The sequence below is a fragment of the Calidris pugnax genome, unplaced genomic scaffold (genome assembly GCF_001431845.1).
Source record: "Calidris pugnax isolate Ruff unplaced genomic scaffold, ASM143184v1 scaffold398, whole genome shotgun sequence".
NCBI lineage: Eukaryota > Metazoa > Chordata > Aves > Charadriiformes > Scolopacidae > Calidris > Calidris pugnax.
This window is the reverse complement of record NW_015091280.1, coordinates 1,531,787-1,557,614: the sequence shown is the minus strand read 5'-3', so window position 1 is coordinate 1,557,614 and position 25,828 is coordinate 1,531,787. Positions and strand designations below refer to the sequence as shown.

The 25,828-nt window shown below is 43.5% G+C and overlaps 1 protein-coding gene across 2 annotated transcripts in view; it reads left to right on the top strand.

The window, feature by feature from the left end:
• The window catches only part of ACSL3 (acyl-CoA synthetase long-chain family member 3), a 45,477-nt gene extending 33,737 nt beyond the window's left edge, over positions 1–11,740 (top strand). For both annotated transcript variants that reach the window (XM_014960648.1, XM_014960647.1), the window contains exons 13-15: positions 351–465; positions 5,069–5,226; positions 7,482–11,740. In XM_014960648.1, coding sequence (XP_014816134.1) covers positions 351–465; positions 5,069–5,226; positions 7,482–7,645 — 437 coding nt within the window. In that variant the 3' untranslated portion in view covers positions 7,646–11,740. The remainder of the gene's footprint in view (positions 1–350; positions 466–5,068; positions 5,227–7,481) is intronic.
• Positions 11,741–25,828: the final 14,088 nt, after the last annotated feature.

The window sequence follows — 25,828 nt, the reverse complement described above, 5'->3', positions numbered from 1 at the left end:
CATTTCCTGCCTTAAGCGCCTGGACCAGACAGCACAAAATGTGTCCTTCTGGCCAAACACTGGCTTTTGCATAATTCTAGTTGTCTTCCATTCGCATGCCAGTGCAGTCTTACAGGAGGTGCTGTTCTAAAGACAGAAAATGCATGGGGTCCAAATATCTCATGTTTAAATGAGGGACAGATTGATAAAATGCCAAGTCCGGAAACCCGATATGAAACGTTTCTGGCACATTGACCAAACGTGAGTCAGCTTACCTTTTGGCATTTATATGTACTTTTCAGAAAAGTACAAGATCAACGTCTAAAGTTTTGTGTCTGTAATTAACATTTGATTCCATTTTTCCTTAATAGATCGTAAAAAGGATCTTGTAAAACTCCAGGCAGGAGAATATGTTTCTCTTGGCAAAGTAGAGGCAGCTCTGAAGAATCTTCCACTGGTGGATAACATTTGTGCATATGCAAGCAGGTAAGAGGCAGCTGATAGTTTGTTATTGTTGTATTCTTTGTCTGTCCTACTGAAGCCGTAAGCAAAATTTTTTGCCACTCAACACGTGGAATTTTTTAAACCAGTTGAAAAGGATCTTACTTATAATACAATTGAATAACTTTGTCAAAACTAAAACATCTGAAATGTATGTTTCTATTTTTCCTTTCCCATTTCTTTCATCATTTGTTGGAAAATGCCAAGAATGAGTCTTTCATTACCTTTTTCCCAATCTGAAAAGCAGCTGAACTCTGGCTGTGTCACTCAAGCACTTGTGACATTATTACCTATATAAGCCCTATATAAGGAAAATACCTACATTATATATATACCTATACCTATATATACCTGTATAAGGAATAAGGGACACCTTATTCCTGTCTGTATTTAGCTGGGGTCTGTTCTGCAGAAGTATTGTTGTACTTTGGAGGAAGTGGGGAAAACTCCCACCAACACCCCAGAAGCTGATTTGCTCATTAAAAATACTTTTCTTTAACCCCTGCAGTACACTAGCAGAAGCTTTGAAGCTTGAAAGAAAACATATTGTAAATACTATGCAAACATAAAATAAATGGTGATCAAATGTCCTTTCTATTTGCTTCTAAGTTGTGCTCCCAAATTAGGCATATAAGGGTTTAAGTTTCTATTCTTAGAATTTTCTACCTGTATATGATATTGACTTAAATGTTTAAATATATTTCAGGTGATCATTGTTTCTTGTTGTCATTTTGATGTTTGGAAGGTCATTTTGGAGTTTCTGAATGATCAGAAATATTCTGATTTCCAGTATGGCCAAAAAAGCCCCATTTGATAACTTTGATTGAAGGAGGCCAGTACAACCATACGAGGGAATTGCTCAGTGGTATTAAAATAGAAAATTAACTTTTGATTTGTTCACCTGGTTCTCTTTGTTGGTTTTTTTGTTGTTGTTGTTGTTTTTTGTGTTAACTGAAGTTACAGGATGACTACCATTAGTTTTGACAGTTTTGGATCAGTAGGCTAAGACGCATTGGGCATGCACTGCCAAGACAACTTCCGTTACATTAGATTTGATTTGTGGTTTTGCCCAAGGACACACCTTGGGCAAGTCTCAAAGAGGCTTCTCCAGATGGTAATTTCTGCTGTTCTAGGGTTGCAGTTCACTACTGGAATTGTACTATCAAATTTGTTTTAACTTTGCCAGGTCAGCATAACATTGGAGACTAAAATGCACTTGTCAGGCATTTGACTCTGATAGTCTGTGTCCTGCCTATTACTTAAAAATAGGAAAATCTATGAGTAATTTTTAAAGGCAGTTTACGGGGTCCAAGTGCATTGCAGATTGTTATACTGCTGCTGCTGTACTTCTTCCTAATACTTTCATGCTTGTAATTCAGCATAAGCAGCCATGTAATACGGATTCTCCAGATGGTTGTCCATATGCACATTCTGTTGTTGATATATACTCACCTCAGCAGTGTGAGCTCGGAGACTTTTTGTTTGCAGTGCCCATGACCTCTCTTGTATCCTGTCTCTCCTTATACTTTGAGTGCCTGATCTCCTTCGTAAGAGGAGTGGTTCATTTGTAGCTGTTTTACCTCCCACATGCAAAAGGACAAGGAGGGCAGACTTTTACAAATAGGTTAAATCTGTGATTTGACCTTAGATCTTGGGGTGTACATCTCCTGAATATGGTGGCAGGGAATCAGCAGTGCTCGCAGGGAGTCACTGCTTCTAAAGCTGTGTGCATTGGTCACTTCAGACAAAATGCTCAGTGAGACAAGGAATAAAATGTTTGCCGAAAGGAGTCATGATTAGAGCTCTTTCAGAGGAGACTCCTAGTGCTTTATCAGCACTTCACCCATGCAAAATGTATTCAGTGGATATCAAGCATCACGTCAGGAAAATGAGTTGTCGGTTGCCTGGGGAATGAGGAAATGTGGCAAAAAACCCCAAGGGAGTTCTCAGCTGGAAGCTCAAGGCAAGTTGGTAAGGACCAGACATCGCAGAATAGAAATGGTGATATCAGCACATAGTGCCACTGTAACTGTCTCTTACCATAGATCCAAGAGCAGTACTCAGGTAGGATCTCAAGAACAGCAAGGGAATGAAGATTCTTAGCGTAGGAGAGATGTTTTGGCAAAATGTCCTAGCATGGAGGAGATGACTAAGGAGGTCCTGAGGACCAAATTCTGAGAATTTCTTCCTTCATGCTGTTGTTACAACCTCCAAGACTGAAGAAGCTAGTGAATTCAAATCATCTGCAGAGGATCAGTAGTGGAGAGGGAAGTGGCTGTTCCAGAGAGATGATGTAGTCTTCTTAAGGATACTTCTCAAGACAAACAGTGTTTTAGCATTTGAACTGCAGCAAGTGAAGATTTAACTCGGTGAAATGAAAAACTACGCGTTCCAGGAGCTGTCAGCTGCAAGGTGCTCTTTCCAGGAAAAAGCATAGTTGGATGAACCCGTTTGTCCAGAAGAAGTATGCTTCCACTCAAGAGGCTGAATTTTAGATGAACAGAAAGCTTGAGGCTTACCCAGCCAACTGATGTACTGTTTATCCCTGGAGACACTGGTGATGTTGCTGGACATAACCCTGTGCATGTCAAAAATCTACAGGAACCAGGGATGAAAGTGCCAGAATCCTTTGTGTCCTGGATGCCTTCATACCTAATACTGATCACAGAGTAGACCTGAGACAAAGTTACAGGGTTCAGCACAGAGTATAGCACAAGTGTGTGTGTCTAGGGGGAAATCACAGGCAAAGGCAGAAGGTGAGGCACAAGCAGTAAGTGGTACTGGGACTAATCTGAAGTCTTTCTGCAAGTACGTTCTTAGTAAGAGAAAAATGAAAACAGTTTCGAATAAAAGGCAAAGCTTGTGGGCAGATGATGCCGGGGAAGCCTGTGTTTGTAGTGGACACGTGTAGTTTTCACAGCTGCTGTCAGCTGCCCATTGTAGTTCATACCAGTAAAAAAGGAGAAAAATGCCATGTACAGTAACCAAAAGGGTATTTAGAATTAGTATTTTTAAAATTATCTCGGACACCTTAAAGGATAAACTAAAGTAATCATTATAGCAGGGTTAAGGTTCTGTATTTTGCTTGGTGAAAGAGAGAGTTGAAAAGATTTAAGAACCTTTTATATGGTTAAGGTGGGACAGGACGAAAGGGACAGTGGAGGACAGGATTAGAATTCAGAGCAAGCTTGACTAGATGGAGATTTGCTTGAAAGCAGTGGTTCGTTTAAAGAGGAGAAATATAAATTATACTTAACCTAAATCAACTGCAAAAATACACAATGAGGACTATCACCTGGTGCTGACATGAATCAACAAGTACCATGCTGTTATAAGAAGGTAAAAAATATGGCATAATCAGATGTATAGCCTACAAGATGGCAGTGATCTTTTTGCTCCACCAAGCATTAAGGGGTCTGAGTTACACATGCAGCACTTCAGAAAAGGTGCACCTCTTGAAAAAAGTTTAGGAGAAAAATGGAAACATCTGGGCAGAGATCTCTGATACATGACTTAGAAGTAAGGGGTAATCCTTAAATTCCTAAAGAAACTTAAGGAAGACTAGAAAGATGAGAAGGAAAAAAAAAGTAACAGTCTGTGAACAAATACATGACTTCTGTGGAAAGGAGAGCAACATCTGACTGTTGGCTGTATGAAAATGCAACTGATGTAAACTGCAGAGAGGACGTGTCAGGAACAGCCATCAGGAACAGATTACCAGTGCTAAAAGTACTGAAACATTGGCGTTTGCCTGATGTTTAAGAATGAGCTAGACAAACACCTGTCAGATGCAGCTGACCTTGCTTCAAGGCAGGTGAACGAATCAGGTGGTGATCTGAGATCCCTTTCAGCTCTGACTCGGGCAGCTTTGTTAAAATGCAACATAGAGTTGCTATGTGAGGTTCTGTTCATGTTTTCCCTAAACATTTTACACCATCTCAAGAACCTTGAATACCTCTTTCAGGGTGGATTGTGCTTCAGTGACTTCCAAAGACTTTGAGATCACGGCTTCATAGGTTCTAGGCGTATCAGGAGCAGGCAAAGATGGCCAACAGGAGAGTGAGCGTATGGACAATCCCTTGAAAGAGAAGTCACTTCCCTTACAGACGCAGGCGTTCTTTGAGATGTGTTGCACATATGCTCATTCCACAACCTGCTCTCCAACCCCTCTTCACTGCAGTCCTCTACTCCTCCACAGTAACTGGATCTGCAGTTGAGAGGAAACTGAGGTAGGGAAGCGGCCCACCAGCCTTCCTATTGGGATGCAAAACATGAGGAGAGGCAGGGCGCCTTGCCATCGCATGGGGACTGCTTCCCCAAAGCTCTGAGCGTGAGGCACAGTGGAATATGCATATGGACAGCACACCTTGAAGCAGTCCAGCTGCTGTAAGGTAAGCAGCTTCTCTTTCTTTTTAAGCAGGCAAAGGTAATTTGTGTGCTATTTCAGAAAGATTATCAGGTGAACAAAAGCCAACTGTTAAGAGCAATATCTCTCTATTAAGTGCAAACCCCTCAACTTTGAAATGTTTTTTTTTTGAAGACTTGTTAACTTTACAAAATTCATACTAAAGTGCGTTATACTTCTCAGTTTCCATTCTTATGTCATTGGATTTGTTGTGCCAAATCAAAAGGAGCTCGCAGAACTAGCTCGAAAGAAAGGATTTAAAGGAACCTGGGAAGAGATCTGTAACAGTCCTGAGATGGAAAAAGAGGTACTGAAGGTGCTAGCTGAGGCTGCCATGGCAGGTGAGTGGCTGGACACATTGTATGAACCTTGTGGACCATAATGTCTGTGAAATACATAAGCATAGGCCCTAAAAATATATGTTCTATAAAATATACATACACAAAGAAATATGAAATGAAACTTTCATACAAAAAAACCCCTCTACAAAACATGAATCGGGTCAGTCCTTTTGGTTTATGTAACTTATTTGTTTGACTATGGCCAATAGCTGAGCAAAGAATAAAAAACCAGGGCAAATTTAACAAGCTCAGTTCAATTCTTATGTAAGTATTTGTGTCTGGCACTCTTTAAGGTATCCTGTAGTATCTTTTTGTCCTTAGCTGCTGGCCCAAAAGAACATGGATCATCTGTAGATCATGGTACGTGTGTGCTGGGTATCGTACAGTTCACGTGCTGTTGAAATAAGCCCATGGTGACAGGGGCTGTCCCTCCTTCCAGTGACTTCCACCTGAGTGAGGGGTTTCCTAAACTGAAAGCAGTGTCTTTGCAGTTAATAATTTTCAGTAGACTTTTCTTCCATTAACTCTTCTGGTTGCACTTCCAAGCTATGTAAATGCTCTGTGTCAGCACCCATACTGCCTCTTGGTGGGGTTGCACAGCTCGACTGTGTTCACGCGAAGAAACGCCTCTTGTTTGTTTTAACCCTGCCATCTGCTCCTTCGGTGAGGTTCTGCCAAGCTCCTGTGTGGGGAGAGGCAGAGAACAGGCACAATGGCAGTCCTGATTTTATTCAGTGCCTATTATACTTCCCTTCAGCTGTATCTTTTTCATGCTAATTGGCCATAGTCTGTTTAGCTATTCTGGTGCAGAATGAAGCAGTGGCACAGTGATACTCTGTTTGTTCTTTCATAATAATTTCTGCCTTGTTTCTGCTTTGGATCATTACTAAGCACTGAGCTTTTTTCATAAAGCTGTCGGTTATGACCACACAATGTTTTTTAAATAGTCATTGTGGATGTTTTTTTTTTTTTCCATATGCGTTCTCTTTTACGCATTTTTGCCATGACTGATTTCTGCTGTCTGTGTCGCAGTCGCTCAGTGTCATGGTGCCCTGCTGCACCTCTGTGTCATTTGTCCTCATCTTTCCTACCCTGCATTACTTTATGCTTCTAACAATCTTTGTCTTATAATACGCATCTCTTCTCCGTATTACTTGTGAATATATTAAACTCCATGGTTAGTGTGTTTGCAGAATTGTGTTAGAGGAGCAGGCTCCTACGGTGACTGCAGTCTCCCCGCTGCAGCAGACTCTCTTTTCCTGGCCCCACGTCTCCGGTCCATTTTTCTTTGCTGCGTGGAGCGTATGGACAGAGTCGTTCTAAGAAGCTGCCGCTGTGGAGAGCGTCTACAAAGTCACTTTCCTTTTCATTTTTGTGCAGCACACAATGAAGCAGAATATTTTATTTAATCCTAAGGCATTTTTACACCCGCTCTCATGTTTTCTTTATATTTGTTTTTCTTTTTCACTGTGGTACCATAAGCTTTACTTTTAAAGTAATATTATGATTTCTAGTGCTACATCGCAAAAAAATTCCAAATCCAGTGATTTAATGTCAAGGGGAGTAAAAGGTGCAGGAAAACCTGAAAATGACAGCTTGCACAGGATAATTATACGTTTATGGATTTTTTTTTTTAATTTAAGCTGAAAATAGATGATTTTTTTTTTAATACTTCTCATCTATTGATTATTTTTCTAAGAGTTATTTGTTTTTCTTCTCTTCTGTCTGAAAGCCTAGCAGAAGCTCTTGCAAATGATAGAGTGTTTAGTGCTGACTGTGCTGTTTCAGTAAGGGGAACAGTGCTCATATGAACTTACTTTCCTTGAATGCTTTAGGACTGTCAGGAAAAAACACAAAAAAAATACTGGTTGCTTTCTTTTTTTTCAAGATGAAGTAGTATGGATTTTAAGACTTTCTCTCCAGAAGATGGGTGTCATAAGACTGCTACAGCAGTGTATATGTTGAGGATGTCACTTCCATGCACTGAGGCTTTTCTGAAGTTGGGGAGCAGCACAGACACCCAAACAGCTGGGGTTCATGTTGGCATTTCTGTGGCAACTGGGAACAGTTACTGGTGGATCCTGTCACTCCACTGGTGACCACACGGGTTTTCAGAGCTAACCATGGGGGTTTGAGGAACTCTTCTTCATTTGTGTTATGTGCTTTTCTCTGAGAGTACGGTTCCTCCTTTTGTGCTTAATTGTAGAAAAAATGGTTACAGTTACATTTTGTATTAAAAATGTTTATTTTTACAGCTAATCTGGAGAAGTTTGAAATACCAGTAAAAATTCGTTTGAGCCCTGACCCTTGGACCCCTGAGACTGGTCTAGTGACAGATGCGTTCAAACTAAAACGCAAAGAGCTCACGGCATACTATCAAATGGACATCGATCGAATGTATGGAAAAAATGTAAAATAATTATTTTTTTTCTGCACCACTTTGCTACAATGAGCTTGGATCAAATAGGAAATACTTGAATTGCCTGTCTCAACACTTGAGATCAACACAACAAAACCACCATTCATCATTTGCAGCTTAAACTGTTATTTCTGATAACATCACCGTGATGACTGGCAAGTTTAGTAAAATGTTACGGCAGCAAACTTGTGTCTGTCTCCTTTTTTCCAGTTTTCTCTGCTACCTTGTCAGTCTGTGGATTTTCCCGAGTCTTTTTGGGAGACCATGATTCTGAAGCCTCAAGTTTTTAAACATTTATAAATCCTGTATAATGTTTTATTTGTATCTTTAAAATTTGGATGTATATAGAGAGAACTTGGCTATATAAGAAATGGTTATACTGGGGGCCTTTTTTACCTAATTATTTAAAGATAAGAAGGTATTGATGTTGTGACATGATGTACATTGAAAATGCTTTCATTGTTGAACAGAGCACCAGGTTATTTGCTGCTGTGCTATTTTTCCTGTGTAAATCTGAGGGAGAAAATGTTTGACGTTGCGGCTCGTGTAATACACATTCAGTATGTGCCTAATGGTTACTTTTATATTTATCTGAAAATGAAAAGATGGTCGTGGCACAGCTCTGCGTAAAGGCAGGTACTCTTGCAGGTGTTAGTTAGAGCTTGTTTAATACAAAAGATGCTATTAACCCAGCAGAAGTTAAACCTAAGAATAATCTCTCAAACACAGAGGCTCCTTTTTTAAACTGCTGGTGACCATTTCATCCAGTAGTTGAATTGTGTAGAGCTAATAAGAGCTCTCAGCATTAATTTCACTAAATACTTTGTAAATTTGAACATGTCCTGTTAGCAGAGGGACTTGTTACAGCTTTTGTCTTTTCTCATCAGGTTTGGGCATTACACTGGGTTTGCTCTTTCCTTGTTTGTGAAAGCCTGGCAAGACCCCTGTTCTGCCCGAGCTGCAACCCAAATCATCTTGGGGGGATTTTTAAAGTTATAATGACAGTTATGTTCTCAGCTCACACAGTGCCCAGCTGCCCTCTGTGCCATTAAAAATCTCCCTTTCATTCTGTGTTCTTCTGGTTAGCATTTTTTTGCTTTAAAAACAGATATTTGAAGTATTTGTCAGCCAGAGTTATTTATCTTACTTGGTCTGTTATACCCAGTTCTTACTTCGGGAAGGAGTCTCAATTTCTGTTTTACTATAAATATGTGAATATTGTTTCAAGAACTATGGGGGATCTTTTCATCTTCAGTGAGTGTGTTTAGATTTGTTTCAGATGTGAATTTTATTTTCAAAATATTTCTAGAAAAGAATGTTTTAATCAGGGTTACACGAGAATGTGAAAAGGCGTACATCAGTCAACTTTGTGATGGAACAAATATTAAAATGGCTTTAATTTGGAGATTATTCTCTCATGTGTATCATTTACTTGCAGTATTAAAAAAAATCAAGGTCTTGATGCTCACTTAGTACCCTGCGGTGGTAGCGTGTAGCAGTTCTGCACCACGGAGGCTTTGTTTAGGGGAAGGAGTTCCTGCTGTTAGCACTTGTGACGTGGGAGTTCTGGGAGGTGTTTGGCACACAAATTCTCTTTAAAAATGCAATCTGAAATATTATTTAAATTAACACTCTGCGTTGATTCTAGAAAGCAGTTTCATAGGAGCCCAAAGTTGTCAGGCAGGTTCCCTGTGCTGTAGTTCTGATGGAAGGTGGAGAAGGTGTGTGTTAGGTGACCATCTCCCCTGCTGCTGGCTGTGACAAACTGTTACTGCTCCGTCAGTTCTGGTGGAACTAGTCAAATGGAAATACAAGCAACAAGAAGAAATGAGAACCCTATTTATGAGATTAATGCCCTCAGATATCTAGATCATAAATTGAAACCTTCTGGCAAATAGAGCTAAGACTAATGTTGGAAAAAGGCTGAAGAATCCGAATGTGGGAAGTGTCGCACCGTATATTAGACGTTACTGATGCTTAAATATCTATCTGTGCTCCATCAACAGGTTCTTAAATAGTTCGCACTCAGCACAGGATGTACATTGTTCAAATATTTTTTTGTTATTTTTAGTGAAAGTTAATAATTGCTGAAGTACCACATATGTTACTTTGATGCATTGTGCAGCAGATTTAAGAAAATAAATCTGCTTTTGGTTAACTTGGAAGAAATCTGAAGTGAGAATTTTGTTCTGCTAAGGGTTTAAATCCACTTTTGGATAAAATGCATAAATGAAACTTTTAAAATGGTTTGAAAATAGTAGTTTTAATTTTTCTTCTAATCCAGTCAACACTGGGTTACAGTCTAACTCTGCGTTTGGTTTTACAGTTGTTTTTTTTTCTATTGAAAATTGCTGTCTAAATACATAGTTCCTCTTCCTTTAGACATCAGATTCATTGTGGACATTTATTTCTTCTATGGAATGTGAAAATAAAGCGGTTCATTAATTTTAGCCTCAGCGTTGAAGATAAAAAGACTTTTAAAATACTTGTGTGAGCTTAAAATATTTGTGACGAGTATGGGGTTGGTTTTCTTTATTGTTTTTTTTATTTATAACAAAACCCCAGACTTTAATACTGCTATGTTCTGAGTCCTTCCATGTCCCATTGAGGGCAGCTGTCCCGTGGGTGTCCCGGCTCCTCGTGAAGAGCCCGTGGCTGTAACGGGGCGGTAGGTTGGGGTTGGGGTTCAGCTGTAGGGGCTTCCAGCTCTGGCAGCCTTGGTCCTGGAGGCTGCAGGGCCTGAGAGATACTTGTGGCTGCCACCACCTTCTCACCCTGTGCTTGTGCATTGCTGAGCAGAAAGACAACTTCAGGGGGGTTTGTTGGGACCCTGTGCAGATGCACTACACACCAGCCAGGAATTTACCTGCTCTCTCTTTTTTTGGTGTTTTTTTTTTGTTGTTGTTGTCGTTGTTTTTTAATGTGTCTTCCCATGCCCAGTGTAACGAGAACAAAAGTACCTGCTGGAATGTAGCACACGTGTCCCAAAGGCTGCGGGCAGCTGTAGAGAAAATTAGGAAAAGTGGATGGTTGGAAGTAGCGATCTCCATCAGGTGGGGAGTTTTGAAATGGAAAGAGCTGTAACTTTTAACAGTCTTTCTGAGCTCAAAACAAGAAGAAGGGGTATATGCCTCACCTAAGGGGCCCCAAAAAGTTTTTTTTAACAAAGCTTTTGTAAATACAAGACTTCCCAGGACTCTGAATCATTGGAGATTGTAAGTGCTTACTCTGTTGTGAAAACTTACTTATTTCATTATGAAAAATGACTGACCGAGCAATTCCAAGGATGCTGTGAATGTCCTTTAAGTTCCTAAAATTATTTAAAAATATTTCAGGAGTTTGACTAAATTCAATCGAGGTGTCATAAATGTTCTTCAGAGAGAATAGTATTTCTGGAGTAGGTTAGGAAATTAAAAAACTTACGTGTCAGAAAAGGACCTTGGGAGTTTACTGGTGCTGCTGCTGCTGCAGTTTACACACAGGCAGGGCCATACCTCACTGGGAAGCTGTATCCTCGCAGTAAAATGTTTTGCTGAAATGAAAGCAAAAAGCAATGTGCAACTGAAAGCAAGAACGTAATGCATTCCTGTGTCCTACCCGTCGTGTGGGTGGGATGCGGAGAAGGGTATGGAATTGAATCCATACATTAAGAATGTCCTCTAAGGCTTGTAAGTTTATGCAGCAATTGCTACAGGACGTAAGACTCCTTTGCAACAACCTTTATCCTGCTAAAATTCACAAGCTTCTATTCGATACTAAAACTACATTTGGGTGATGCAATGCAGCATTTTTAATTTTCATTAATGTGATGTGTTAACTACTTTGGACTCAGTATAGAATTGTGTACATCTGTTTCTTTACCGGGAAGAGGAACAATCTTCAATTTGCATACACCTTGGGCCAGGCTGAAAAGTTAATTGGGTGAGCAGTTGTATATTATTGTAATTGGTTATTTAATGTAAACCCATTTTCAATGTGATCTTGGTTGTTACTATGAACTGCCTGAACATTGTATATCCTAATTGACTTATATTGTATGAATTATTTATTTGTAATTGGATATCATGTTTCAAAAATAAAATTAATTTCACAAATCAGGCCCCATACGCCCGTTTTTTTCAGCGGCATTTCATTTTTATCTGTCTGAGCCTACCTTGGTGGTGGTTGTGACCAGGCTGGGTGAGCCTGTTGCTGCTGGGGTGGTTCAGACCGTGGCGTTGCAGGGAGGGAAGCCTTTTTGGCAGCGGTGGGTCTGTCCTGGTGCTCTGCTCCCTGTCCCACGCTGCCCCTGTCCCCTGTGGGGTCTCAGCAGATTTCTGTGTGGGTTGCCCCGGGTCTGTGCTTTGCAGGTGGTGAATATTCTGGCTGCTGGAGCTGGGGCTGCTGGGGCGTTTGTGCTCTGCAGAGATTGCTCGTGTGGTTTTCTGTGCGTTAACATTATCAGTAGTGGGTTTAAACGTCTCAGCTGGGCAATAATCACTTCTGTGCGCCAGGACTGTCAACTCAGGAGTAGAGGTGATAGCGGGTACAGCAGGAGTTTACAGCAGGACAGCGGGTACAGCCAACTCCTGTCTTGGGACAAATACTCAAAATAAATATGACAGTGTCAAGGTGAATGTGGGAACGTGAGTTATCCCGTTACTCTGCGTCTCCGTCACAGGAAAGTTACCACCCTGGATGTGACCTGCCACTTACCCACTGAAGATCGCTGGCTGTGGTAATGCCTTATATAAAGCTCTAAACTTCTGGCCTTTTGGGTTTTTTTAACTATCCAGGTGTACTGGGACTTATATTTGATGTTAAATTTTCCTTAAAGTTTGTGGGCTGAAGGGTCAGATCCCCAAGAGACGTTAGATGCTTGCATTTGGACTTCATAAGATCTTGAGTGTTTAATTTAAGATTTTGGTTACAAGCTCACAAACTGTTGCTGGTGCCCATCCAGCCTGGAGGCATCTCAACTAATAGATGTCTTGCTCTTTTTTTTGTTTTGTTTTTTGTTTTTTTGGTATTTCTTTGCATGTTCCCCAGATGCCCAGGGTCGTAGTGCTGGCTGAATGTCAAGCCTTCCCCGCTGAATAGCAGATCTTTATTTTTATCCCTTTAATCAGCCATGAGAAGGCTCCAGCTTCCGCCTGATTTTCAGTTATATTCAAAGTGGTTGTTTGTTTTCTTTCCTTCAAAAATACTATTGTTTTTTTAAGACTTGAAAATCTTTTATTTCAAATTTGTTTAGGTTAATATGACACACTTTAATACTTTTTTCTTTTTTTTTTTTTCTCAAAGGGCATCCACAGCTGCTAAAATGCTCTATAATAAAGAGAAGTAAACAGATTCTGAACTATTACAGTAGGTAATTTGTTATAGCAACTAATTTCAGAAAGGATAAACACGTAACCATTTTAGCCTTAGTTTTCAGAAAATATTATGTAAAGGAAGCAGTTAGAGAGGCATAGGAACCAAATGAATAGTTACAATGAAATTCCAAATAAAAACATTGCAGTCCTGAGTTGCCGCTGTTCTCTACCACAGAAAAAACAAGGGGAGGCAGGAGGGAAAGGGAGGACCCAAATAGTTGAAAAAGTGAGTGATTTGTATTAAATAGGAATATTATTTTTAAAAATCTTTTCATGTTTCTATGTATATACAACTTCTGTGCTGGCAATAGACGTTGAAGCAGGAGCAGTGCCTGTGTGGCACTCGGACAGCTGTTATGACACTCTTTAATTTTTTTTTTTTTTTTTTTTTTTTCTCAAAGGGCATCCACAGCTGCTAAAATGCTCTATAATAAAGAGAAGTAAACAGATTCTGAACTATTACAGTAGGTAATTTGTTATAGCAACTAATTTCAGAAAGGATAAACACGTAACCATTTTACGTATGAAGTGGATTTGTTTGCACTTGGGGAACAGATGGTGAATTTCTTTGTGCTGGGAGCCAGCGGTAGGAATGCTGCTTGTTTGGGAGGAAAGGGTTGAGTTCTCGCCTGTTTTCTGAGGGGCCACTGAAAACTGGGAAATTGCTAGATGTTCCTGGGAGAGAGGTGGAGAGCTGAAGCCGAGTTGGTGGGGCAGAGCTGCTGGTGGTGTGTGTTCATGTTTCTATGTATATACAACTTCTGTGCTGGCAATAGACGTTGAAGCAGGCGCAGTGCCTGTGTGGCACTCGGACAGCTGTCCCTGGGTGCATCACGCCGCACCAGTTTGGAGCTGGTGGAGCAGCTGGGCGTACTGGGCAGCCGTGACCCGCCGGGGCGGTCTGCTGGCCATCCCGTCGCTCGCCGGCCAGAGCGGATGGAAAAGGCAAACGGTGCGGAAAATTGCCACGTCTTTCCCCTGGAAATGGTACGTATGAAGTGGATTTGTTTGCGCTCGGGGAACAGATGGTGAATTTCTTTGTGCTGGGAGCCAGCGGTAGGAATGTTTCTTGTTTGGGAGGGAAGGGTTGAGTTCCTGCCTGCTTTCTGAGGGGCCACTGAAAACTGGGAAATTACTAGATGTTCCTGGGAGAGAGGTGGAGAGTTGAAGCTGAGTTGGTGGGCCAGAGCTGCTGGTGGTGTGTGTGCCTGTGCCTCTCCGGGGGGATCCAGCTGCTGGGGCTGGAGGGACGGCAGGGACAGGCAGAGGGTGTTTGTGACTGTTTTCACTACTGAGTGTTAAAAAAGACACCTGTCACTTCCAGCAAGTAGTGTCGGTAAGGTTTGAATCCCAAATTTCATTATATACTGGTTTAAACCCAGCATTCCAGCATTTCATTCTTGCTTTAGGTGGAATTTGGGTGCTGCACCACTCGCGCCTGCCTGTGGTCCTGGGGGGGCATCCCCGAATTCCTGATCCCAGCCCCCGTACGAGGTGGCGGGGGGAAAAGCAGGCACCATGTCCCCATGGGGTGGGGGGTTGTGTTTGCTGCAAACACACCTGCCTGGAGGAGTGGCACAGCTGTGGATAATGACACATTCCATGCATGTAACGGCAAAAAGGGGCATTTATTCCAGACTTCAGGTTTCTGTGGCGCTGCCAAGTGCAGCAGCAGGAAAAAAGCCACGTGCCACATTTTAATCCCTAGTCCCTGGCTATCCACATATTCCCAATGTATTACAACAGGTGTGTGTTTAGGTTTTCTTTTCCTCTGAAACGGTGATGCTTTCTGTCAGGGTTGGGCTTTTTTTGGTAATTATTTCAAGGCAATTAAGAGGCAACTTTATGAACATAAATGTTTTTAATGGAAAAGTTCATATAGCTTTCCATTGATAGGCAATGCCAGCACCTGTGTTTGGCAACAGGCCTGGAGGGTGGTGTCCTTAATCCCTCAGAATGGCGAGATCTTTACAGTGACACTTGTATTGCCGTAGAGTTTCTGCTATGTCAGGATCCTGGAGGGGGTGAGGAAGAAAGTAACATATCTGAGAAATATGAAAAATATTAATAGCAAAAGAGAATGTCTGTTGTATCAAAATCCCATAAAATTCATGGTATCCCAACCTGGTAAATAGTTCTGGATAAAGACTTTGACTTGGAGATCTACTTTAATGATGCTGACTAGATGTGGTTCTATTTTTTCTAAATAAGTTTTAAATCAGGGATCTAGGAGTCATAGAATTGTCTAGGTTGGAAGGGACCTTTAAGATTATCCAGTCCAACCATCAGCCTAACTCTGACAAAAACAAAACCCCACATCTCTAAGCCATGTCACTAAGCACTGTAGAGTCAGAATTGTTTAGGTTGGAAGGTACTCACTATTTGTGATACCTTTTATAGTACCGTATGTATCTATAGTTGTTTTTAGAGCTTAAGTGTATGACTTATAAGATTTAAAACACACCTGCCTGGAGGAGTGGCACAGCTGACACATTCCATGCATGTAACAGCAAAAAGGGGCGTTTATTCCAGACTTCAGGTTTCTGTGAAACTGCCAAGTGCAAGCAGAGCTGCTGGTGGTGTGTGTGCCTGTGCCTCTCCGGGGGGATCCAGCTGCTGGGGCTGGAGGGACGGCAGGGACAGGCAGAGGGTGTTTGTGACTGTTTTCACTACTGAGTGTTAAAAAAGACACCTGTCACTTCCAGCAAGTAGTGTCGGTAAGGTTTGAATCCCAAATTTCATTATATACTGGTTTAAACCCAGCATTCCAGCATTTCATTCTTGCTTTAGGTGGAATTTGGGTGCTGCACCACTCGCGCCTGCCTGTGGTCCTGGGGGGATTTTCAAGAATAATTTCTGTATCAAAAGTGGCTGCTAAATTTGTGATTTAGTGCGACTCCGTAGGGCCAGCGGCATGTGCATACGTGTTTGCTGCAAACACACCTGCCTGGAGGAGTGGCACAGCTGTGGATAATGACACATTCCATGCATGTAACGGCAAAAAGGGGCATTTATTCCAGACTTCAGGTTTCTGTGGCGCTGCCAAGTGCAGCAGCAGGAAAAAAGCCACGTGCCACATTTTAATCCCTAGTCCCTGGCTATCCACATATTCCCAATGTATTACAACAGGTGTGTGTTTAGGTTTTCTTTTCCTCTGAAACGGTGATGCTTTCTGTCAGGGTTGGGCTTTTTTTGGTAATTATTTCAAGGCAATTAAGAGGCAACTTTATGAACATAAATGTTTTTAATGGAAAAGTTCATATAGCTTTCCATTGATAGGCAATGCCAGCACCTGTGTTTGGCAACAGGCCTGGAGGGTGGTGTCCTTAATCCCTCAGAATGGCGAGATCTTTACAGTGACACTTGTATTGCCGTAGAGTTTCTGCTATGTCAGGATCCTGGAGGGGGTGAGGAAGAAAGTAACATATCTGAGAAATATGAAAAATATTAATAGCAAAAGAGAATGTCTGTTGTATCAAAATCCCATAAAATTCATGGTATCCCAACCTGGTAAATAGTTCTGGATAAAGACTTTGACTTAGAGATCTACTTTAATGGCGCTGACTAGATGCGGTTCCATTTTTTCTAAATAAGTTTTGCATCAGGGATCTAGGAGTCATAGAATTGTCTAGGTTGGAAGGGACCTTTAAGATCATCCAGTCCAACCATCAGCCTAACTCTGACAAAAACAAAAACCCACATCCCCAAGCCATGTCACTAGGCACTGTAGAGTCAGAATTGTTTAGGTTGGAAGGTACTCACTATTTGTGATACCTTTCCTAGCACCATAGATACATAGCAACAGGCCTGGAGGGTGGTGTCCTTAATCCCTCAGAATGGCGAGATCTTTACAGTGACACTTGTATTGCCGTATTGAGCAAGTGCTGGGATGTTCCAGGGGGGAGATGCTGAGCCCTGGATGAGCTTCATGGGGGGTCACAGGCATCGTGCTCCTCAAAGCTTTGGGCCTGGGGAGCTGCAGGGCTGGTGGCACCGGCCAGCTCTTGGGGGATTGAGGACCCAGGAACAGAATAGCTGCGGTCACTTAGTGCCACTTGCGGGTTTTTTGTTTATCATAAACCAAAAAAACCACCCTACCCTAGTGCTGATGACCAGGACATCTGTAGCTGTCAGGCATATGCCTGCCTGTCTCCGTGTTTCAGAGTTTCTGGCAGCTACCTGACCACCATCAGCCTAACTCTGACAAAAACAAAACCCCACATCTCTAAGCCATGTCACTAAGATCTAGGAGTCATAGAATTGTCTAGGTTGGAAGGGACCTTTAAGATCATCCAGTCCAACCATCAGCCTAACTCTGACAAAAACAAAAACCCACATCCCCAAGCCATGTCACTAGGAAGTTTCATGGTGGATTTTTTTTTTTTAAATTGTTATTATTAGCTGTTTATTTTTAATTTTAATTTTTAAACTAAGAATTTCCTGTTTGATGCAGCTGAAGGAAATGTAGGTAGATAACTTGTCGGTCCTGCTCTAGGGGTGACCATCAGGCAGGAGAAGGAGATCAGCTGAGGATGTCCCCAGGCAGTGGGGTGTTTGTCCTGCCTGTGCCACACTCACACTCACTGACACGCACATGACCTGCAGTGGGGCAGGATTTAGGGCCAGAAAATTTTGGATTGTCCCTACTTGGTGCAGACCAGCACAGAGCTTCTGGAGGATGGTGGTTTCTGCCGAACTGCTTTACATCTCACCAAGGACGTTATGAGCAAAATGTGCTAATACTTCTTTCAGAGACTTATTTTTATTTGAAGTCTTGATAAACTTTATAAATATTTATTTGAAATTATCTCCCACGTAGTTACTCCTCTGTGTGTTTAGTAATGGATTATCAGATGTTTTCCAGGAGGGGTCTTGTCGTAGGCAGCACGTTGCCAATGGCAGAATGTTTCCCCAGGCTACAAAAATTAGAAATTAGACAGAAACCTGTGTAATCCTGCCTGCTGGGCATGTGCTTTGGTACCCCTGGTGTGTCCCAGCGCTGGGACTTGTATGGTGGCTCGGCTGTGACTTGGGGCCTTGAGCAAGTGCTGGGATGTTCCAGGGGGGAGATGCTGAGCCCTGGATGAGCTTCATGGGGGGTCACAGGCATCGTGCTCCTCAAAGCTTTGGGCCTGGGGAGCTGCAGAGCTGGTGGCACTGGCCAGCTCTTGGGGGATTGAGGACCCAGGAACAGAATAGCTGCGGTCACTTAGTGCCACTCGCAGGTTTTTTGTTTGTCATAAACCAAAAAACCCCCCCTACCCCAGTGCATATGCCTGCCTGTTGCCGTGTTTCAGAGTTACTGGCAGCTGTGACTTTGTAAAACTGTTCATGTCTTGGGTGTCTTCTGAAACTGGTGTCATTAGGAGAAGCAGCAGCTGTGATGGGCACCCTGGAGGTAACTGGTTTGGGTAAGTAATCTGCAAGATGGGTTTTCCTCCTTGCACATGGAAAGAAGTTTCATGGTGTTTTTTAAAAAAAATGTTATTATTAGCTGTTTAATTTTAATTTTTAAATTAAGGATTTCCTGTTTGATGCAGCTGAAGGAAATGTAGGTAGATAACTTGTCGGTCCTGCTCTAGGGGTGACCATCAGGCAGGAGAAGGAGATCAGCTGAGGATGTCCCCAGGCAGTGGGGTGTTTGTCCTGCCTGTGCTGGGATGGGTGCCCGTGCAGAAGCCTTGCCGCAGCGCTCAGTGGGTTTTGCTGCTGGTACCAGCTGTGGGCCAGAGGTCCTGCTGACTGAGAATGCTAATGAGCAATCTGGCCTATTCAGCGTCGCATCCTCTTTCCTCCCCCTTTTTGCCAAAGTTGCATCAGAGCCATATAACAATGCGGGGGGGTAGGTTTTCAAGAATAATTTCTGTATCAAAAGTGGCTGCTAAATTTGTGATTTAGTGTGACTCCGCTGGGCCAGCAGCATGTGCATATACACTCACACTCACTGACACGCACATGACCTGCAGTGGGGCAGGATTTAGGGCCAGAGGTTTTGGATTGTCCCTACTTGGTGCAGACCAGCACGGAGCTTCTGGAGGATGGTGGTTTCTGCCGAACTGCTTTACAACCAAGGACGTTATGAGCAAAATGTGCTAATACTTCTTTCAGAGACTTATTTTTATTTGAAGTCTTGGTAAACTTTATAAATATTTATTTGAAATTATCCCCCACGTAGTTACTCCTTCGTGTGTTTAGTAATGGATTATCTGATGTTTTCCAGGAGGGGTCTTGTCGTAGGCAGCACGTTGCCAATGGCAGAATGTTTCCCCAGGCTACAGAAATTAGAAATTAGACAGAAATCTGTCTAATCCTGCCCGCTGGGCATATGCTTTGGTACCCCTGGTGTGTCCCAGCGCTGGGACTTGTATGGTGGCTCAGCTGTGACTTGGGGCCTTGAGCAAGTGCTGGGATGTTCCAGGGGGGAGATGCTGAGCCCTGGATGAGCTTCATGGGGGGTCACAGGCATCGTGCTCCTCAAAGCTTTGGGCCTGGGGAGCTGCAGAGCTGGTGGCACTGGCCAGCTCTTGGGGGATTGAGGACCCAGGAATGCCAATGGCAGAATGTTTCCCCAGGCTACAGAAATTAGAAATTAGACAGAAATCTGTCTAATCCTGCCCGCTGGGCATATGCTTTGGTACCCCTGGTGTGTCCCAGCGCTGGGACTTGTATGGTGGCTCAGCTGTGACTTGGGGCCTTGAGCAAGTGCTGGGATGTTCCAGGGGGGAGATGCTGAGCCCTGGATGAGCTTCATGGGGGGTCACAGGCATCGTGCTCCTCAAAGCTTTGGGCCTGGGGAGCTGCAGAGCTGGTGGCACTGGCCAGCTCTTGGGGGATTGAGGACCCAGGAACAGAATAGCTGCGGTCACTTAGTGCCACTCGCAGGTTTTTTGTTTGTCATAAACCAAAAAACCCCCCCTACCCCAGTGCATATGCCTGCCTGTTGCCGTGTTTCAGAGTTACTGGCAGCTGTGACTTTGTAAAACTGTTCATGTCTTGGGTGGCTTCTGAAACTGGTGTCATTAGGAGGAGCAGCAGCAGTGATGGGCACCCTGGAGGTAACTGGTCTGGGTGAGAAATCTGCAAGAATGGTTTTCCTCCTTGCATATGGAAAGAAGTTTCATGGTGGATTTTTTTTTTTTAAATTGTTATTATTAGCTGTTTATTTTTAATTTTAATTTTTAAACTAAGAATTTCCTGTTTGATGCAGCTGAAGGAAATGTAGGTAGATAACTTGTCGGTCCTGCTCTAGGGGTGACCATCAGGCAGGAGAAGGAGATCAGCTGAGGATGTCCCCAGGCAGTGGGGTGTTTGTCCTGCCTGTGCTGGGATGGGTGCCCGTGCAGAAGCCTTGCCGCAGCGCTCAGTGGGTTTTGCTGCTGGTACCAGCTGTGGGCCAGAGGTCCTGCTGGTGCTGGAGAGCCCAGGAGACTCCCACCTGCTCACATCAGTTATTTCCCCCCACACACTTTTGTAGCTGTAGCTGTTTGGATGGGTTTTTAGGGCCCAGGCTAATCTGGGATAATTGAAGACTGCACTCCAACAATCTCAAGCATTCGCATTATAATTATTTCCATCTGTCTGGTTTTGTTTATTTACGTTTTCAAGAAAGCTCTAGTAGTACTTAGAACAGCTTTATTGTGCTAGAAACTTCTAGCCCACTGTGTTCTGCAGATCCCTGCGCTGATTCAGTGGAGCAGAGCCTTAGAAGGTCTGTTCAGGAGTGCAGGCTGACACTGACATCTCCTTTCCCACCTTGGGCTGACACTACAGCTTACTCACCGGCTTCTTTCCATTTTTGTTTAATTAAGACTTATTTTTTAAAGTGTTTGGCTGTTTCTCTTCCACGCTCTTGTTTTTCTCTTTGGATCTGCCTGTACCTCCAGGGTTCCTATGGTATTCCCTCCTTCTTCTGGGTCTGACGGGAGCCAGCTGTGTTGGTGGTGTCCTGGGGAACACCGGTGGTGGATGGACTCCCCATCCTCTCTTTTCAGGGAGTTTGTCCCTGCGTTTGCCCTTCGCTGCTGCTGGGAGCGGGTGTGTGTGGTGATGCCGACCTTCTGGTGGGGAGAGCAGAGCCTTGGTGTGCTTTCCCATCTGAAGCACCATGGCCCGTGTCACCACCTGCAGCCAGCTCCTCAGCCAGGGCTTGTGCCAGCGCCCAGCAAGGCCCAGGGACCTGCTCCTCCTGACAGCAGGAGCCTTTGGATTAAGCTCTGTAAGGGCTCCTTGTTCCTAAACAGTGATGGACAGTGCTGTGGTAACCTTTAGAAGAGGCTTCAGAAAATTATACCAGGCTTCCACTGCTAAATAGTCTAGCTGGTTTTCATCCCAGCTCCACATAAGAAACCCAGTAGCATCTTGTTTGCCCTATTTTTTTCTTACTATGATGTCTTGATTTTGTTGCAAAGAGTTTTCTCATAGTTTTCAGAGACAAATAGCTTTAAAGATTGATTGATCTCAAACACTTGTAGCACCTCCACACCTGATATCTTGCCCGTAAATTATAAATCTTTTGAAATTAGGAAGGATGCATGGACTGCAGTAAAAGACTTCCTCTATTAACTGAGTAGATGGAACACCTGCCAATGCTTTCTAAGTACAGTAAAACTTTAATTCTCTTCATTACCCCCTCTCTTCACCTGCTGGCCTGTTTTACTCTGTCCTGGAGCTGATGCCTCAAGCCATCTCTGGGATGTTCTTGGAGTGACCAGGCATCACTGCTGGAGGTGGCTGCAGAGGTGGAAGCTGTGGGCTGGAGCAGCCCAGCTCCTCTGCAATGGCAAAGGCTGCCTGCCTCAGTGACAGGTCCCCAACCAGCGTGTGATGCTGGAGAGATCAGCAAATCCCTGTCACAGCCCCTCGTCACCGCGGCTCTAGTGACACTCCGGGAGTAAATACTCCTGTAGCACTGGAGGGAATCAGTAACTCAGCCCATGTGAGGCTGGGATAATTAGTCTGATTGGTTTTTTCCATGATTTCCCAGGCTAATAAGCTGAAGTGTTAGTAGTTTCAAAGCAAAAATCTCTACTGGCTTTTCTCTGCTGGTCCACGTGATTGTCTTCAATGAGTATCTTGGGGCACAATCTGTGAATGTTCATACCCTCAAACTGCAGTGTCAGAAAATGACTGACACTGGGTGTGAAGGGCAGCAATAGGTATTTATGCTATTTAAATATGATGTAAGTGATATTTGAAATGTTACTTGGGGGAGTAATTTTCATGTTGTTTTCTTCACAGCTTTGTCTTGATTTTAGCCTCATCTGTGTGGGTGGGGGTGTGCATCCGGTGGGCAGCAGGATGTACAGGTGTCCCCATGATGGGCAGGGGCTGGCAGCCCAGGGAGCCACAGCAAGCTGCTCCAGGAAAGCGCTGACTGGCTTCTCCCCGCTCCCATGCGTAACGCAGCGCTCAGCCTTTATCTCCCACTTTCAATGGTTTGTTTGATTCTATGATTCTATGATTCACTCCTCAGGAGAATGCCTGTCCTGCCCACACCACAGCCTTGCTGCAGGTCCTGCAATCCGCTACAGGCAGGACCTCTGCCACTTCCCACCCACCTCTGCTGCAGAGTGCAACCAATCCTGCTTTCATCGTTGAGCTATTCGAAAGATACTTGCTTTTCCTCTGGGTAATTCCTCTGATGAGGGGCCTGGAGCATCTCTCTGATGAGGAAAGGCTGAGGGACTTGGGTCTTTTTAGTCTGGAGAAGAGAAGACTGAGGGGGGATCTGACCAATGCCTATAAATACTTAAAGGGTGGGTGTCAAGAAGATGGGGCCAGTGTTTTTTCGGTGGTGCCCAGTGACAGGACAAGAGGAAATGGGCACAAACTTGAATATAAGAGGTTCCATCTATACGTAAGGAGGAACTTCTTTACTTTGAGGGTGGCAGAGCCCTGGAACAGGCTGCCCAGAGAGGTGGTGGAGTCTCCGTCACTGGAGACATTCAAAACCTGCTTGGACGCATTCCTGTGCAACCTGCTCTAGGTGGACCTGCTTCGGCAGGGGGGTTGGACTAAATGATCTCCAAAGGTCCCCTCAAACCCCATATCATTCTGTGATTCTGTAATAAGATCTCAGCCTATTTGCTAATGTTACATTGGGGTAGGATTTTTGCAAATTATCAATTTATTTATTACGGGGCACACTCTGTTTAGTATCTTGAACAACTCATTTTCAAGGTTGAGGAAGGCTTATATGTATGTAAAAAAGAAAAAAGGGTCTTTGCATTCAACTTTTAGCTTAAAACATCTGTAAACTACATACTTCAATAGTTGGAAGTTGCCCATGAGACAGAGCCCTCAAGGATCAGCCCAGGAGCACCTCTGGGAAGACCTGGTGTGGAGGACAACCAGCACTGCTGCAGGTGAGCCTTCTGCTGGAGGAAGGTAGTCTGGGTGGCCAAAGCTTCGAGAAGGGCATGTTTGTCTGAGGGGCAAAGGAAAGTGCTTGTGTCAGCCACAGGGAGTGCTCAGGGAACTGGCCAGTGGGGCTCTGTAAATTGGGATGTGGGAGTTATTTTTAACCAGCGATGCCTGAGAATGCAGGAGAATCCATGTGGGAGGATGAATCATAACTGTGATGGGGAAGGGAAAGGGTGGGCAAGGCTGGTGAGTTGCTGGCTCCCCAGGCATAAAAACACTCCCAAGTGCCTAACCCCTTCAAACCAGCCATCTTCTCGCAATCCCACCAAGGGCGCTCTTGGGAGTGGAGGAATGTATCTAAATATTTAACGTACATCGGCATCCAAAAAAAATAAAATATCTTGACAAGTTCTGGATGATTCTGAGTCTCACAGGGAGATGGCTGAGCAAGAAAGGCTGCTCACTATGCAGGCAACAACTTGATTGCTTCTAGAAAAATCTGCTCTAAGAATTGCCATCAAAGCAAGCAGAAAGTACCAAGGGAGAAAGGAGATTTGCACCCACGGAGTGTGATTCTGCCTCCACCCCTGGTGGAAGCAGGTGGTGGGACTGTCCCAGCACTGTGAGCCTCTTGTAAGAAAGGGGAGAGTTGGGTGTGACCTACACAAATCTTCTGGTCCAGACCTGGCAGGTCCCACTTATGTGGGTCTCTTGAGGAGAGCAGCTGAGTGAGTGACTCTACAGGAGAGGAAAGATGCTTTATGCTGCCACAGCCCAATCTGTAAAACCTCACCCTTGATGGTTTAGGTGACCAGAGAGAAGTCTGGCCGCAGGATGGATGCAGGCAGCTCCATCCATTCTCTCCCCAGCTGGATTTGTGCTTTGCTGGGATGAAGCTGCATCCAGGTGGTGCCCATGGCATGACCTGCTTCAAAGGGATCATGGGCCTTGGTTCCTGCAGAGCTGTAGACCTGCTTCCTCAGGGTGAACACAAAAATCCCACGAGGGCCCAAGCTTCATCCTGTTCACTAGTGTTTGAAGAGTAGATTTTTGTGCCAGAGCTGACTCAGGTTTTTAATTCTCAGCCACTAACAGGAAAAAAACCAAACCTTACAGAACTAATAAATTGTGGCAAATGTTTGTAATTTGCCAGTGACTGGGTTACCCACTTGTGTGCAACAGATGATTTGGTGAACAGCAGCGGCGCTTATTTTCCTGGGAATGCGAGAAGCTTGTATGAGTGCAAAGACCTGTGGTTCTCATCTGATTCCCTTGCATTTTTGGACCTAGAAAAAAGCAATACCTCTAAGTATTGTAAAGACTCCTCCTCCTAGTCCTACTTCATTTATTTTGAAAATAATTTGAGTGTCTTCACAATAGCAAAACACAGAAAAAATTATTTCTCTCTTTTCAATCCATCCTTTGTACTTTTCCTGCTGTGGGGAGGAACTCCTGGCCTCCCTGGAGGATGTCTCTCCCCTAGTCCTACTTCATTTATTTTGAAAATAATTTGAGTGTCTTCACAATAGCAAAACACAGAAAAAATTATTTCTCTCTTTTCAATCCATCCTTTGTACTTTTCCTGCTGTGGGGAGGAACTCCTGGCCTCCCTGGAGGATGTCTCTTTCTGCCTCTTAATCCTGGAGCAAGTGACTTGCCCAGAGGCAGAAGAAAGGATTCGAATCAGAAATCTCCACTTCTCAAGCCCATGTATCTTCACACCAAACCCAGAACAAAATGTATTGGGTCGGGGTTCTCATAGCTCTTTCATTTGTCTGCAATATTATTTTCATAGATGTAAGATATTTTTTTTAACTGTTTTGAAGGCTAATATCAATTTAAGCCGAAATAAGATCTGAAACAAATCTCTACGTGAGGGTAGGGATAGTCTTGTTGCTACAGAAGAGGTTGGGAAGTCGGATGTTTATTGAATCATTGGCTTCCTGCTAACCTTGGTATTAACCTCTCTGCCACCGTTACCTTCCTTGTCGAGTGGTAAACACACGTGATGGGTGTTACACCAGTGCAAAGTCTAGAATATGCAGCCTTATAAATGTGGTGATTGCTAACTGGGTTTAGCTTTTGCTCAGGTTCCCGGCCTCCCTGGAGGATGACTCCTTCCTGGGCAGTGATTCTGCCTCTTAATCCTGGAGCAAGTGACTTGCCCAGAGGCAGAAGAAAGGATTCGAATCAGAAATCTCCACTTCTCAAGCCCATGTATCTTCACACCAAACCCAGAACAAAATGTATTGGGTCGGGGTTCTCATAGCTCTTTCATTTGTCTGCAATATTATTTTCATAGATGTAAGATATTTTTTTTAACTGTTTTGAAGGCTAATATCAATTTAAGCCGAAATAAGATCTGAAACAAATCTCTACGTGAGGGTAGGGATAGTCTTGTTGCTACAGAAGAGGTTGGGAAGTCGGATGTTTATTGAATCATTGGCTTCCTGCTAACCTTGGTATT